Source organism: Macaca thibetana, chromosome 16 (genome assembly GCF_024542745.1).
Source record: "Macaca thibetana thibetana isolate TM-01 chromosome 16, ASM2454274v1, whole genome shotgun sequence".
NCBI classification, from domain to species: Eukaryota; Metazoa; Chordata; class Mammalia; order Primates; family Cercopithecidae; genus Macaca; species Macaca thibetana.
In genome coordinates this window covers 16,822,736-16,838,873 of record NC_065593.1, presented here as the reverse complement: position 1 = coordinate 16,838,873, position 16,138 = coordinate 16,822,736, and the positions used below count along the sequence as shown (strand labels likewise).

At 58.0% G+C, this 16,138-nt stretch overlaps 1 protein-coding gene across 1 annotated transcript in view; it reads left to right on the top strand.

Annotated features, from left to right (window-relative positions):
- The window catches only part of SPNS2 (SPNS lysolipid transporter 2, sphingosine-1-phosphate), a 43,048-nt gene that overhangs the window by 2,380 nt on the left and 24,530 nt on the right, over positions 1 to 16,138 (top strand). The window contains exon 2 of the mRNA XM_050765335.1: positions 13,289 to 13,354. Within this exon, the coding sequence (XP_050621292.1) occupies positions 13,289 to 13,354 (66 nt within the window). The remainder of the gene's footprint in view (positions 1 to 13,288; positions 13,355 to 16,138) is intronic.

Here is a 16,138-nt window from a genome sequence, read left to right as displayed (position 1 = left end):
CTACTTCTGGCACTGTAGCGCTCTCCAACTTGTTTTTTTCCAGCCCCAGACCACCCCCTTTGACGTTCTTAGGGGAACTGCCTCTGCCAGGGGCAGAGCCAGAGGGTGGAATCAGGGAGGGCTGGCGCTTATCTGCTCCCACCTCTAAGCGGGTCTCAGAGTTAGATTGTCAGAACGGGGGAATGAGATAGGAAATTTGTGGTGAATTGGTAAAAGGAAGTGGGGAGTGGTGGCTAAGAGGGCCGTGGGGCGGGCAGTTAGGGAGGAAGGCCTGGAAAGCCCTGTGCAAACACCCGCCTGGGCTGTGCCTCCCTCCCTCTCCTGGCCTGGGATGGGAGCTCACGCACCACCCCACCCCCAGCACACAACAGACACACGTTTCCTCTCCGGATAAGCCTGGTTGCCCCTCTCTCTCTGGTAGATTTCCCCATCTCCACTTCCCCAAGTTCAGTTTTTAGGAATATTTATTATCTCTATGGTAACTACTATGGCTTGATGTGCTAGGGTCAGGGGAGTGCTCATCCCAGGCCTGAGTGCACCTGTTGCTGGCTGGCCCGGCTGGGACAGAGGCGGCGATGTAGACACTCCATTGCTCAGTCTTCAATGTTTGCACCTACCTGGCGTCAGTTCCCCACTAGAGAATGAAGGGAGGTCCCACTCTCCTCCTTTAAATCTGTCCTTAAAATCTGTTTTTTCATAGTATAGACCAGCTTTGTCCAAAAGGAATATAATGTAAGCCACATATTCATGTCAAATTTTCTGGTAGCTGAATGAAAATAGTACAATAAATAGGTGTGATTAATTCATAATATATTTTATTTAACTCATTATATCCAACATATTTCAACATGTAATCAATATAAAAGTTGTTAGGGGCCGGGCGCGGTGGCTCAAGCCTGTAATCCCAGCACTTTGGGAGGCCGAGGCGGGTGGATCACGAGGTCAGGAGATCGAGACTATCCTGGCTAACACGGTGAAACCCCGTCTCTACTAAAAATACAAAAAAATTAGCCGGGCGTGGTAGCGGGCGCCTGTAGTCCCAGCTACTTGGGAGGCTGAGTTGGGAGAATGGCGTGAACCCAGGGGGCGGAGCTTGCAGTGAGCCGAGATCGCGCCACTGCACTCCAGCCTGGGAGACACAGCGAGACTCCGTCTCAAAAAAAAAAAAAAAAAAAAAAAAAAAGTTGTTAGGGCCAGGTGCAGTGGCTCATGCCTGTAAACCCAGCACTTTGGGAGGATCACCTGAGGTCGGAAGTTCGAGACCAGCCTGGTCAACCTGGTGAAACCCCGTCTCTACTAAATACAAAAATTAGCTGGCATGGTGGTGCACACCTGTAGTCTCAGCTACTCGGGAAGCTGAGGCAGGAGAATCGCTTGAACCCAGGAGGTAGAGGTTGCAGTGAGCCAAGATCGCGCCACTGCACTCCACCCTGGGCAACAGAGTGAGACTCTGTCTCAAAAAAAAAAAAAATACATACACACACACATATATATGTGTTGTTAATGGGATATTTTGCCTCCTTTTTCATACTAAATCTTTGAAACCCAGTGTGTGTATTTTCCATTCACAGCACATGTCAATGTCATGGTGGCCAGGGGCCACTAGAGTGGACAGTGCAGGTCTAGAGTCTTTCCTGACCAAGTTCGAGGCAAGGCTCTTCCGCTTCCCAGCCGTGTGACCTTGAAGACATCACCTGAGCCTTCGGTGTGATCATTCCCCTCCCGCCCGCCTCCCGGGTTGCGTGGGATAAATGAGACTGTATCTCGAGCACCTGGGACGGGGCCAGATTCCTCGGAGGGCTTCACGAGTGCCAGCTGCCTTCTCCTTCATGCCTTTGCTCAAGCTGGGCCCCTGGCCACGATGCCCTTCCTGTTTTATTATTATTATTATTTTTGTCGTTCTGTTTTTTTGTTCTGTTTATGACAGTCCTTTTCAGGACACCTTTGCGAACCCCTCCCTTCTCCACAGGGCTGGTCTCCATCCTGGGAACTCTAGTAGCTTCTGCCTCTGCACAAGCATTCCCAGCGCCACCCGGTGAACCTGCTAATTACGGCCTCTCCTCCGCCCCATGAGAACTCCCTGAGGGCAGCAGGCCTCAGAGCGGGTGAGGAGGGCCAGGCTCCTGTGCTTGCTCTGCTTACTGAGCGTTGCTTCAATTGGATGAAATTGAGGTAGCCCAGAAACCTCTTCTAATTCCTTCCTTGCACCTCCTTGTGCAGATGGGAACACAGCCGTCCAGAGAACAAAGACACTTACCCAAGGTCACACGCGGGGCGGAGCAGGGCCATAGCAGCCAGTGCAGCATCCTCTGCAGCCCCAGGAACCCCGGGTGGAGGTCGGGGCGTGACCCTTGCTTGTGGCCCAGAACGCAGAGGCTCTGCTGGCTCAGGCAAGAGCCCTTTGGGTAGATGAAATTCAGTTTAATTGAGCCAAGGCAGTTTGAGCTCCTCTAGGGCACCTGGCTGCTGCTCCCATGGTCCCTACCAGCCTAGCAGCCACCCACTCTGCATTCTCAGCCCACTCCTCACTGCCAGCTCAGGAGAAGGAGGTAGTCCCTCAGACGGGGGTCTCACGCCCCCTCTAACCAGCTCTGCTTCCTGGTGCCAGAGCCACCTCTGCCCCCCAGGCTGCCGTTCTTTCCTCTGTGCAATGGAAGCAGAGCTGAGGGTGTAGGTGGCAGCATTTTGTTCCTGGAACCAGGCCCCGCAAGAGGGAGCTGGCCCCGGCCTTGTTTACGGTTGGTGAGTGACTATTTGGGAACTCAGATCCTTCCCCAACTTCTGTGGGGTACCTGTTCTCTTCTCAAGACCTATTTTCTTTCCCTTTGATCCAGCCGAGGGCAGCCTGGGCGCCTGGAGTTGGGTGGAGTGGGGGCTGTTGAGGAAAGGCAAAGCCTTGCCCTGGGGGAGTCCTTTTCTGCCAAAGAAGCTGAGACTGGTATCCATGGCAACTGCTCACTAACACAAACCCAGAAGGAGCGATGAGCATAGGGACCCAGCTGGGAACACAAGCCGAGAGGGACTTGGGGGCTTCCCTGGAGCAGCTGAGCTGGGTGCAGGAGGAGGGGGCGCCAGGCTGGGGCTCACTCTCCTATTGGCCTTTTCTTTTGGTCTGTCCTGTTAAGTCTATCCAGAATTGAAAGATGGGGAAACTGAGGCCCAGGGTCTTTTACAGGGTCACCTGGTGGGTAGGGGCTAAGCCAGGCCCTATCTTGTGGCTCTGTGGCTCTCTCTTTAGATAAGAATGGCTGCCCTAAGGATAAACGGTGCACCTGCCTTCCCTCTTAGGTGGCCCTGTCCTGGCCACTGCCACGTCTGCACTGTGGGGAAACCCCAGCTAAGGTCTGAGGGGCAGGGCACCCAGAGTGTCTGACTGGCAGGCTCAGCACCCAGGTGAAGGGCCAGGTGGCCTAGAATACCAGCGCCCTTGTGACTAACCGCCTGCTGCCCTCTTCCTTGCTCCTGCTTCCTCTTCAACGCACCTTCCAGCAGGCTCTGCCAGCCCCTCCGCTGTGTTGTTGATCCGTCAGAGGAAGTGCCTTGAAACAGTACCTTCGTCTGGGGCCCTGGACCAGTGATGGCCCTGGCCTGTGCCTCTTTCTTATTTGGTGGATGAGGCAGGAAGGCTGCAGGTCTGCAGGCCTGTTCTGAGAGGGAGGCTGCCCTGTTCAGAGCTGTGCAGAGGAGGAACTCCTTGGCCCTTCCCCGGATCCTTCCGCAGTAGGAAGTGGCTTTTGTTTCTGCCTGTAGGGGCCTGAAATCTTGAAGGTAGAAGGGGGATGAGAGTGAGGGAGGCCAGTAGGACACTGGCCCGATCCCTAGGCTTCTGAGGCTGGGCTCCCTTGTGGGTTCCGAATGTCTTCTGGGCTGAGCTTCGTGTTCCTGGCTCTGCCAGCCTTTGCCAGCTTTACTGTGTGACTGGAGGCAAATTCTGACTCTCTCTGATTCCTGAATCCACGAGAGATGATTTTTGTCCCTCTCTTGCTGTTGTCAGTGTCTTGCTCCCAAGGATAGTGTGGGGCACCTGGTCTCAGGAACTCTAGTCTGCTGGTCGCTGGCTCTGCCTGCACCTCCCTTCCCCAGGACAACCAGATCTGCTTCCCAGGAGCTGCAGTAGCCAACCAAGCTTGCCCCTGGTGGGTCTCAGCGGTGTCCTCTTTCCAGGATGCCCTCTCCCGTGCTCTGGGCTGAACCGAGTGCCTAACTCCTGGTTTCGAACTGTACTCTGCTCGTCTCCATCACAGCACCCATCCCCAAGGAGGCTCACCATCCCCCTGTAGCCATGAGGGGCAGAGCCGGGTCACACCTGGGACCCCTGCATGCATAGGAGACTGCCCCAGGCTTGAGCCCTGTTGACTGAGTCACAGACTCAGTTGACTGAGACTTGGGTTGACTCATACCTGCCTGACCCAAAGCACATCCTTCTGGGCTGAAAGGGCACTGGTAGGTTTGGACAGATCAGGTGAGGGACCAGGCCCCTGTACTGACATCAGGGTTTCTCCGACAGTGGCTGGTGCTGTCTCTTTGTTCTGACCAGGGCTCACAATGAGCCTCAGGGCCTGAGTCTCCAGGAAGGAAATGGGAGGATGTAGTCAGCCGTAGTCCCTGTCTACCCAGTCCTCAGCCCTGACAATGAGGCCGCCCAACCCCCAAGCTGGGCAGAGCAGCTTTTCTACATTCAGGAGGGCACAGTGGCAGCTTTGCCCTGTCTCTTCTGCAGATAGGGCTGCCCGGGTCACACAGTGAGGCCGTGTGAGGAAGAGCACCGGTCTGCTCTGGGCCTGGTCCTCGCCTGGTGGCTGGGAGGTGGGTGAGTAGGGCCATAGGGGAGATGAGGGTAGAGCATCAGCACTGGAGCAAGAAATAAACCTGGAAGGAGGCACTAGCCAGAGCTTGGAGGCTGGGGACAGGGTCCTGTCCTCCTGCCTCTGGCTTTCCTCTGCCTTCTTGGAGCTCTTGCTAGGGTGTCCCCACTCCCACTCCTAGAGCCATGAGGTCTTCATGATTCCTTCACTGTCGGGCATGGGGTTCCTGAATGGGCTTCCAGGAGGCGAAGAGCAGGATGAGGCTTTGTAAACTGAAAAGGGCTGTGCCTGGGGAGGGGTGGGGCTGCTTGGTCACACAGCTGTTTCTGGCACCCGTGTGAGGACAGCTGGTGTGGATGTTGAGGGGTGACTACTTGCAGCCTTTTTTGGGGGGGAGTTGTTGGGGTGCAGGTGGAGAACATAGGCCAGATGTGGGAGCCTGGGGCCCAGCTCGGCCTGGCTCCTGCAGCCTCTGTCCCGCTCACCTTCTTCATCTCAGCTTCCATGTGAGGCGGGGAGCAGCAGTCCCTGGCCGCCTCGGCTACGGAAGCAGCACGTGGGGAGAAGGCTGAGGGTTTGTGGGCTTGAGGGGAACCATTCTGAGGTCTCTTATCTCTTCCCCACCCTCTTCCCCAGGCCCCTGCCTTATCCCGTGTCTGGCTGGCATATCATGATCCACTGGCCACACCCCCTGTGGGTCATGATAAGGCTGTGGCCACCTTGTCCCTGGCCCCTGGTGGTCTTGGGAGCCCCTGGGCCAGGACAGGACTGGAGAGGCTGAGTTGAGGAAGGAGTAGCTGTACAAAGCCCCCAAATTACTAAGGCAGAGAGCCTGGTTCCAGTAAAGCTGGCCCCAAATGATAGACTAGAACCACAGGCCAGAGGCCCGGCAGCCCGGCCCCGCCCACTCTTGGCATAGAGACACAGCAGGGAGGAGGGGGACGCGCTGGGCTCCGGGGTGGTGTCTCTAGGGCTAGCAGGGTCTGCCGGCAGGCTCTTGAGTGGGGAGGGGTGTTTCTCTAAGGGCCCAAGGCTCTGGGCTGGGGGCCTCATCCTCATGGTCCCTGCAGAGACGATCACTAAGCTGCTCTGCCATTAATGACCCAGATTTGCAGGGTGGCATGGGGGTAGGGGACCGGCACATGTAGAACAAACCCAGTTGAGATTCAGAAACGAACCCAGCAGGGATGTCTTGGGATTCTGGGCCACTTCTGCAATGGGCAACCTGAGGCTCAGAGTGGGGGCCGGCTGCTCCTGAAGGTCACATAGCCTACTCCAGGCAGACGGGGCAGGATCTTGCCCTGTGGGATAAGTGGGATAAGTGATAAGTAGGAGTGAGTGTGCCTGAGTCCAGGGCACTGGCTCAGGGACTGCCTTGGCCCAGTCCCTAGGCTGGTGGGGTGCCGGCGGGGCCGGGCTGTGGGTTCCCAGCCTTAGCCATCCAGCGCCAGGCCAGCAGAGCCAGGTTCTCAGGCCCCTGTAATTACCGGAGCAGGGGTAAGACTCCCAGTGTAAGCCAGCCCTGAGGCCTCTCACATGGGGACCCGGATCCCTCTCAGAGGGACTGGTCAAGGGCATCAGGGCCCATCCGTTCAGATCCCTAGGCCTTGTCTTTCCAGGCATCTGCCCCCATTTTGGATAAAAGAAAACCAAGGTGGGAATGCCCCATTGTTCTCAAGTCATAGCTGGGGCTGTGTCCTGTCCTACTAGTTAATGACCAATGATAACATGACATTTATTGAGTACCTACTATGTGCCAGGCACTGTTCTAAACACCGTATGTGGATTAATCTACTTAAACCTCACAACAACCATATGAAATGAAGCAGGTCTTCAAATTCAGCCACATTACAGAGGAGGAAATTGGCACAGAGAGGTTATGCTATTTTCCCAAGGTCACACAGCAGAGAAAGTGGGAAAACCAGGATTTAAACCCAGATGCTCCAGTTCTGGAGCCCATGCTCTTGAGAATTTAGGCCGCCTGCTGCTCTGAGAGAGGCTCAGGCAAGGTGAACGTGGGCTGACGCTGACTGTACTTGGGGAAAGCAGGGGGTATGTGGGGACAAGCTTGAGGTGCCCTGTCTAGGCTGCCTGGGAAGGACGAGACCTCAGGGTCACGCTGTTGGCATGTTGTATTTGAGGCTGGCCTGAGCTGAGGGCTCTCGTGGTCAGTGTGGGTTGCCTCTTACACCTTGGCCTTTCGAGGATTCTGTGATGTCAGCAGATTGGGCCTGGCTGGAGGAGGGAGGAGGAGGCCAGGAGTCCTGGAATCCTGGAATCGGGGCTTGACTCCTCTGGGGTCTACTGAAGGACCAGCAGTGATGGGGAATCACTGTGAGTGTCTGGGGCCAGCTGTTGAGTAAGTCAGGGCCAGAGTCCATGCAGTTCTGGGGGTGCCCTTGAGGTTATAGGCACCGCTTCACCATGAGCCTCAGAGGAGAGAGGCAGGCGTCCTGGTAGACGCGACCTTGGATCTGGGTCCTAGAGGTGAGGCTGGTCTTAATGGCTGGAGAGTGACAGCCCAGGAAGAAGCACGGCGGTAGCCACGGCTGGGAGGCCTGCGGCCTGTGATGTGCGATTCCAGGGAGCTCGGAGCAGCCCGGCCGGTGGTTTCCGATCACCTGGGCACTGCGTTGATAGATTCTTGGGCCCCACATCTAGAAAGGGTGACTCTGCAGGTTTGGGGAGGGCCCCAGGGAGCTGTATTTTAATAAACACACCCTCCTTAAAGGTCATTGGGATTCTCAGGCAGGTTTGGGGACCACTGATCTCCCCAGGAAGAAATCGGGGTCCAGGGAGGTGAAAAGTCAGGGCTAGCAGCATTGGCCTTTGCCTGGAGTTGGGGGCTGTATGTGTGTGTGGTGGGCACTGTGGGTGGGAGAAGAGCTGGCTCAGGGCCAGGTCATAGAGGCCTCAAATGCTAGAATTCTGGGCGGCAAAGGTGCTGCTAAGTGTGTGTGGGCAGCCATACCCACCGGGCCAACCCTCGTAGAACGGCGCCTGGCACAAACTAGTTGGCCGATACGTGTCAATATGTGCACTGTCATTGTTGTTACTGGTACCATTACTGAGCCAGGGGTCTGGGCCAGTGGATCTTGAAGGACTGATAGGTGATTCTGAGGCCAGAGGTAACCAGTGGGTCACAGCATTAGCTCCTTGAGTCCAGGAACTGTCTTGTGGTCTCTAGAGGCCCAGGCCGGGACCTAGAACTCTAGAAGATTCGTAAGGGCTTGTGAGACCAGGTAGCAGGAGGGATGCCAGCCGGCTGGCAGGGGCTGGACGCAGGGAGCCCAGGGAGGAGGCTGGGCGATGAAGCAGATGGAGAATCACCGGGGCCCATTCATGGGGCAGAGGGAGCCGAAGGGGTATCCTGGCTGACTCCCAGGGTCCTGCAGTGTCCTGCAGGGTCCGCTCAGGGAATGGGGACCCAGTGGTGAGCCGAGGAATCGGAGTCAGGAGGCTGGAAAACAGGGATGAGAGTGTCTGGGAGTTGAGCCTCCAGCAGGTGGTTGGTTTCAGAGGAGGAAAGGAGGTGAGAATAGCGACTTGGGAAGGGAAAGAACTCTCCAGAACTTCTTTTTTTTTTTTTTTTTTTTGAGACGGAGTCTCGCTGTGTCTCCCAGGCTGGAGTGCAGTGGCGTGATCTCGGCTCACTGCAAGCTCCGCCTCCCGGGTTCACGCCATTCTCCCGCCTCAGCCTCCCAAGTAGCTGGGACTACAGGCGCCCGCCACCTCGCCCGGCTAGTTTTTTGTATTTTTAGTAGAGACGGGGTTTCACCATGTTAGCCAGGATAGTCTCGATCTCCTGACCTCGTGATCCACCCGCCTCGGCCTCCCAAAGTGCTGGGATTACAGGCTTGAGCCACCGCGCCCGGCCTCTCCAGAACTTCTTAGCTGAGTGTGGTGGTGCACGCCTGTGGTCCCAGCTGCTCGGGAGGCTGAGGCAGGAGGATGGCTGGAGCCCAAAAGGCTGAGGCTGCGGTGAGCTGTGCTTGTGCCACTTTAGCCTGGGTCAGAGAGCAAGACCCTGTCTCAAAACAACAAATGCTGTCCCCTGTGAAAGGAGGAGAGGAAAGGAGCAGCGGGTAGTGGGGACAAGTCAGAGCTGCCCTCACCACCAGGGTGAGGGAGGTGTGGGCGTGTTTGTGGGCTGCTGTCCGGGAGCTGGAAGCTGGGGAGAGGCTGAATGCACGGGCCCAAGCCAAGGACTGACCCAGCGCAGCCTCCCCGCCAGGCGAGAGACAGTTCGCCCAGAGGAGGGGATGGTGGCCTCAGACAAGAGGTGAGACCTCCCTTGTCTTGGAAGGTATGTAACTGTTGTCAGTGGATGTTGTTCCAGAATGTTTTCTTGGGTGATGAGGACCCTGTGGCCAGGAGATGATTCTGGCTGTGGATTTGGGGGCGCTGCCTGGAGAGGCCTGCGTTGTGGCTGTGTTGGCTGGGGTCTGCATCTGGGGTAGGAACCCCACTTCGCATGTTCCAGGGCTGGTGGGGTGGGCTTGGCCCGAGCTGTGGGAGGCTGCTCCTGGGCGTGAGTCCCGTCCTGTGACCCACCAAACCTCAGCCTCCAGGAAAGAGGCTAAAAATAAGGCTGTGGTTAAGAAGGGAGGGGTGTGTGGGCCCGAGCCATGCTGGAGCCCAAAGGAAAATCTGAGGCGACCTGCCGAGCTGCTGTGACACACGCTTCCCGTGCCAGCGGCCAGTGGGATCTTGCCCTCCTGTGGCTGTGGCCGCTTCCAGGCCCGGAAGAGGGAAAGCAAGCCAGAAAGGCTCAGACAGGGTCCGACCTTGGGCCTCGCAGCCTGCAGGAAGCCCTGCTCCTTGGGAAGGTTCTCTCTGGTCTTTTTCCTGGAACTTGGCCTTGGACCCAAGCCTGAGCGCCGGGCAGTGGTGGGATGGGGGCAGGCCGTGTTATCCAAAGCTTCCTGTGTCCTGGGAACTGCCCAGGACTTCCCAGAGACCTTAGATGCCCATCTGGATGTGGATGGATGTTCTCCCTCTACCAGGAGCTCTATGTGGTAGGAAGTCAGGAGAAGGTTTCCTGGAGGCAGAGGCAAATCCTGGACCTTGAAGTCATCGGATGGGGAAGTGTGCAGCTGGATGGCTGGAATGTGCTGCCGGGAGGAAGCGAGAGTGCTTTGATTTGCCGTGGACACAGGATGTCGTCATGATGGCTATTTTGATACGGCCTCCCTCCCAGAAACAGAACCTGTAGTTACTGCAGACCCATGTCCCTCCCAGAAACAGAACCTGCAGTTACTGCAGACCCATGTCCCTCCCAGAAACAGAACCTGCAGTTACTGCAGACCCATGTCCCTCCCAGAAACAGAACCTGCAGTTACTGCAGACCCATGTCCCTCCCAGTTACTGCAGACCCATGTCCCTCCCAGAAACAGAACCTGCAGTTACTGCAGACCCATGTCCCTCCCAGTTACTGCAGACCCATGTCCCTCCCAGAAATGGAACCTGCAGTTGCTGCAGACCCATGTCCCTCCCAGAAACGGAACCTGCAGTTACTGCAGACCCATGTCCATCCCAGAAACAGAACCTGCAGTTACTGCAGACCCATGTCCCTCCCAGAAACAGAACCTGCAGTTACTGCAGACCCATGTCCGTCCCAGAAACAGAACCTGCAGTTACTGCAGACCCATGTCCCTCCCAGAAACAGAACCTGCAGTTACTGCAGACCCATGTCCGTCCCAGAAACAGAACCTGCAGTTACTGCAGACCCATGTCCGTCCCAGAAACAGAACCTGCAGTTACTGCAGACCCATGTCCCTCCCAGAAATGGAACCTGCAGTTGCTGCAGACCCATGTCGCTCCTCTGGACTATGGATGGGAACCTCCTGCCTCCTCCTGCCTCTGCCCATCCTCTTGTCCACCCGACACCAAAATCGCGACAGCCCCTGCTCTGGGTCCCGGAGATGACCCGCCACGGCTCCTGCCATGTTTGTGGTCTAGTGGAGGATGAAGCCACATTCACCCACATGTGAAGTCCCTGTGGGCCATGTGTGTGCTGCCCTGGAGGGTACCAGCAAACCGTGCAGAAGGCAGCGTGGCAGGAGAACAAGCTTTGGTCTTTGGCAATAGACCTGGTTTCAGATCTCACCTCCAAAACAGAATGGACTGTGTGACCAATTACTTCATGTCTCAGAGCCTGGGTTTCTTCCTATCTAAAACGGGGTGAGAATCATAAATACCAGCACAGATAGTGAGGACAGCATCTGTACCATCTTCAAAGCCTCACGCATTCCTTGGAACTTAGCGGGAAGCGGTAACTAGTGACTCAGCTCAGGAGCTGCTCCCAGCTGTGCTTCTGTGTGCGTTCCCTGTGCATTCCCACTCATCCTGGTGGGCCCAGCGCGAAACGAGTTTGGACGGGGGAGAGTGGGGGCAACTAACTTACTGAGGGTGGTGGGAGGGGAGCAAGCGGGGGAGATATTCCAGAACAGAAGGCAGCTGAACTGGCCTTGAAGAAGTGGCAGGAGTGAGCCTAGTTGACGAAGTTGTACCAGGATAGAAGAGGAAGTGTGCGGAGTCAGGGGGTCATGAGTAGCTTGGGGTGGCTAGTGGAGGGTGTCCTGAGGCTAGTGTCCTGAGAAGGGAGGCCCGAGGGCAGGGCTGGCAGGGCCAAACCTGCACCCTGCGGTCTCGTGAAGGGCCTTGGACGCAGGGGAGCCCCAGATGACTGACTGTGCCACAGAGGGATGGGATCAAACCCACGTGTCAGGAGGGGGAACAGAGTCCTGACCCAGAAAGGAATGGGTTGTGGGGCTAGGAGCCTCTGGGGCTGGGTCGGGGCACCTCAGAGGTCTCTCTTGCTGGCTCTGCCATCCACAGGCCTAGGACTGGCCCCGGCTTCTACCTTCAAGGCAAAGCCACAGCCTGCCTTGGTTATTAAGTCATTAACTGGGCCTCACACAGCCTCTTCATTACGGGTAATTATGGTCAATCCACTCAGGTCATTAACAAGGAGGAAGATAGTTTCTCTGGCTGTCAGGCTGCTAGGACATCCGCCCGTCTGCTCCTGCATTCCGGGAAATTGCTCAGCATCCCAACCTGGGTCTCAGAAGGGACAGTGACATTCCAGACTCCCCACTCCTTCTGCACCCCCAGTCCCAGCTGCCAACGGGATCCTCATACAGGGCCTGGAGATTCCACTTTTTCCTGCTTCCCTGTGGTGTGACTTTGAGCCCATGGCCTAACTTCCTGTGCTCCAGTTTCCTCATCTGTCAACTTGGATCCTAGTACCAGCCTCCTAGGGCTGTGTGAGGATTAAACAGGCATTTAGTGCTCAATTAGGCAAACCATCATCTGTTGAATGCTGCCATCATCATCGTCATCATGAAGAGCTCTGGAGTCCCCTAAAGGCCTCTGTCCTTGCCTGTGGGGCCCCCAAGGGCAGGGCCATCTCCTCCTCCTCCTCCTTCTTCCCCGTCCCTCCTCACTGCAGATGTGCTATGGTCGGGGGGCTCTGGCCTGTGGCCTGGGTCCTTCTGTCCTCAGAGATAATGCAAGCGGAGACCGAGGCCCGCGGGGATGGGGGTTGTGTTTAACCAGGAACCCTGGCTGAGTGCTGCGAGGGGTAGAGGGTCCAAGATCCCGCCTGTCCCCCAGAAGCCATGGCTCTGCCAGTCTGCTGGAGCTGTGGGTGGTTTCTGGGTGGTCCAGCTGCTGCCCCCACCCCGTGACATGCAAAGCCCTAAAGTAGTTGGGCTTGGGAGCAGGTGCGGCCTCAAGAAATCCACTTCTCCCAAGAAAGCGGGCGGGCCTGGAGCCTCGCCTGCTTCCCTCTGTACCCCAGGCCTGAATCTGAAAATGGGGGGCCCAGTTATAATCCTGAGGGCAGCTGGGGTGAGAGCATGTGTGTGTGTGCAGGTGCTTTGCACACGTGTGTGTGCACGCATGTGTGTGGGTGTGTGTGCGCACGTGTGTGGGTGTGCACGTGTGGGTGTGCGTGCGTGTGTGTGGGTGTGCAGATGTGTGTGCAGGTGTGCGTGTGCGAATGTGGTTGTGCACACGTGCAGGTGAACCAGAGTGAGTGTGGCTGTCCCTCCCAGGCCAGAGGGCTCCCCGCAGCTCTCAGGGCCCCCCACTGCTCTCTGGGTGGTGGGCTTTTGGTCCCCCTGAGGGAAAGGCCCATGTCTATTGCGTTGCTCCACAGCCTGGGCCACAGGTAGGGAAGAGGCCCGAGCTGGCAGGTAGGAAGTGTGGTTGCCCATGGGGCAGAATGACCACAGAGGAGCCCTGCCTCTCCCTGCCCCTCAGGCCCTTGTGAGTGATGGGAACAGGCTGAGGACAGGAGGTCCCCGTGGAGGCAGGAGGGAGGCCTGGGAAACCTGGGCAGGGTAGAGGTCGCAGCAGAGCAGGAGCTCTGCAGATGCGGCCAGGCTGCGCCCTGCAAGGCGGGAAAGAGGCTGGTCTGGTCTGTGGGGACACCAGCATCAGACTCGGCCAGTGAGCACCCTCTGTCTTCCCTCCAGGCGTCCTTCTGGACATCCAGCAGCACTTTGGGGTCAAGGACCGAGGCGCCGGCCTGCTGCAGTCAGGTGAGGCCCACCTCCCACCTTCCCCCGCACCCAGGTGTTGGCGTTGCGGGTCCTGTCCTGCTGGCCGTCATCTGCCACCGGATCTGTCTGCCCCTGTCCTGACTCCTGGAAAGACAGTGGGCTTTGCATCCCTGTCCCACTACTGCAGCCCGCCGATGGCGCTGCTTCTCTGAGCCTGTGCTGCTTTTCTTGTGTGACAAAATGAATAATACCTGGCCCGAGAGGCTATCAAGGTAAAGGAGAGTGCAGGCAAAGGTTGCAGAGGTGACCTTTCTCTGGGTCCTGGGGCCTCGTCGGGACCCAGTGATCGATCCAGGTTCCTTCCTGAGGCTGGTGCAGGGAGCTCCTTAATTCAGTAAGTTGGGCAATGCCAACAGAGCCGTGGTGACCCTGTTTTTATCCCCTGCCCTCCCCCACATTCCTTCCAATACCATCAACCCTGGGAATCACCTCTTAGGTGACGAGGCAGGAAACTCCACCTAGTCAGCCCCAGAGCAGTTCCCAAGCCCGGGGCAGGCGCCTGAGAATCTGGGCCCTGGACTGGACGTGGGCCTGAGGTTCCCTGGGGCCCAGGCTTCTGATGGGCTGCCAGAGCAGGGCCTGAGCCCCCAGGCTGCTGGAAGCTGGACTGGGACAGTGTGGGAGGCTATTAACCACTTAGGGCAGCCCACCAGCCCCTCCCTCCGGGGAACATGCCTCCCTTCTGCCTGCCCTCCCCGCGACACGGCCTTGTGGGAGCTGGGCCCTGGGCTCCCTGACCTTCCCACTGGCGGAGGCCATGTTGGCAATGCCCTTAGCAGCGCCCCTCAGGCCCGGGCAGAGACTAAGGCCAGTGCTGCCACCCAGGGCTGGGGGCAGGAGGCCTGGTCCTGACTCTGTTCTAGTCGTGCTGTGTGGCCCCAGCCTGGGTTCTGCCTTTTCTGGGTCCTTAGCCCTGGAGTCCCTCCGGCTGTAAGCCCCAGTCAGATGCAGGATGAGGTCCCCATGGTCCGCATTCCAGTCAGTGAATCCCTTCCCCTGCCTGGGCCCTCCTGGGAGGGAGGGGGTGGAGTGAGCTGGTTCTGTCCAGGAACCTGCCTGACCTGTCTAAGTGGCATTCCAGTATGCACAGTGCCTCCCGAGCTTGCAGAATGCCACAGCCACTCCCCTTGCCCCCCTTCCTAGCTGTCCTTATAGCCCAGATGGGGACTTTGGGGCTCAGAGAGAGGGGTTGCGATGGTTCTCGGGCTCAGGTGAGACTTGACTGTGCTAGGATGGGGCAAGGCTGTGTGGTCCAGTATCCCCTACAGGTGGCCAGGTGCCTGCCCTGGCAGACATCATGTTTTCCCAGGCCATGAGCCCCACCCCTCCCCTACCCCTTCCTGGGTCTCCCTGGCTAGGCCAGAATAAGTCTGTCTGCCCTGCCACCTGAGACAGGTTCCTCCAGCCCCCTGGGCTGTGCGCACGCAGTGACCAGCACTTCAGCCGGGAAATGGAGTTCCAGCCGCGTGGGCGCATGGGAAGGAGTGGGCTGCCAGGCTGGCAAGGAAAGGGTGGGAGAAGGCCTAGCTTCCCATCCCCCACCCTGTGTGGCCCCTGACTCACTGGGGACCTGGCCTCAGCCTCAGCCCCCTCCTGGTCCCGGCCTCACTGCCTCATCTGGAGCAAGGCTCTACCCCACGCGTCCTCCATTTAGTGCCCACTGAGCATGGTTGGGGCCAGCATAGCCCAGGAAGCGGGGGCAGGAGGTGCAGGGAATGGTGGGAGGGTCCCGGGCCAGGCTGGGGTGGGGAGGGTGGTGGGCTTGGCTCAAGGCAGGTGTGAGGGTTCCCTGGTTCTTTCTGCGGTTCTGTCCCAGGCTGGCTTCTCAGGCTCTCGAAAGAGAAGTCACTCCGTCCCTCGTCACCCTGGTGGCCTGGGTGGAGGTGGACAAAGCACACACAGGCGTCATCTTGTTTCATTCTTCCAGTAACCCTACGGGCTCCGTTTGTCAGCTTCACTTACCAGATAGAGGGACGAAGGCCCAAGAGAGGGAAATGGCTTGCTTGAGGGCTGGCGGTGGAGAGTAGCTGGGCTGGAATAGGGACCTGGGCCTCTGCCTCTGCTGCCCATGGGCCTGGGGGGGCCTGGATGCCTGGCATCTCTGTGTCCCCAGGGTGGGTGCCTCTGGGCCATGGTGAGAATTCCCGGCATTCTCAGGGACCCTCTAGTCTGTACACCGTGGCCCTCACCTGTCACGTACCCCTGGCACAGCTGGGATGGACCCCCCAGGGTGCCCTCACTGCTTCGGCCACCTAAGCCAAGAAGCCAGGCGAGTAGACCAGGATGTGACTCAGTGGACAACTAGGCAAGTCACCTAATTGGCCTGTGTCCCAGGCACCTGTGCCTTCCCCAGGCCCGATAAGGTCGGAGCCAGGTGGAGGGCGCCAGCCAGGTGTTGGTGCCTGCCCAGATCAAAGGGCCGGAGCTGAGAGCTGGGCTGCCTGCTTATTTGTGGGCACCAGGGGCTGCTGGGCCGGGAGACAGGGAGTGGGGGTGGCTGAGGGTTAGGCCTGGGCTTGCCCCTGCTGTTTCCCTCTTGGGACTGGGCACAAAAACTGCTGAGGACGAGCCCACTTTCAGCGGCCCCTTTGCAGATTAGACGGCTGCTGGTTTGGACCTGGCTCCTGGCCCCCCGCAGGAGCCATCGCTCAGTCTCTGTGAAAGCCCACAGCAGAACTACAGTTCATAGGCCAGGCTCACGCCTGTAATCCCAGCACTTTGGGAGGCCGAGGTGGGTGGATCATCTGAGGTCAAGAGTTCGAG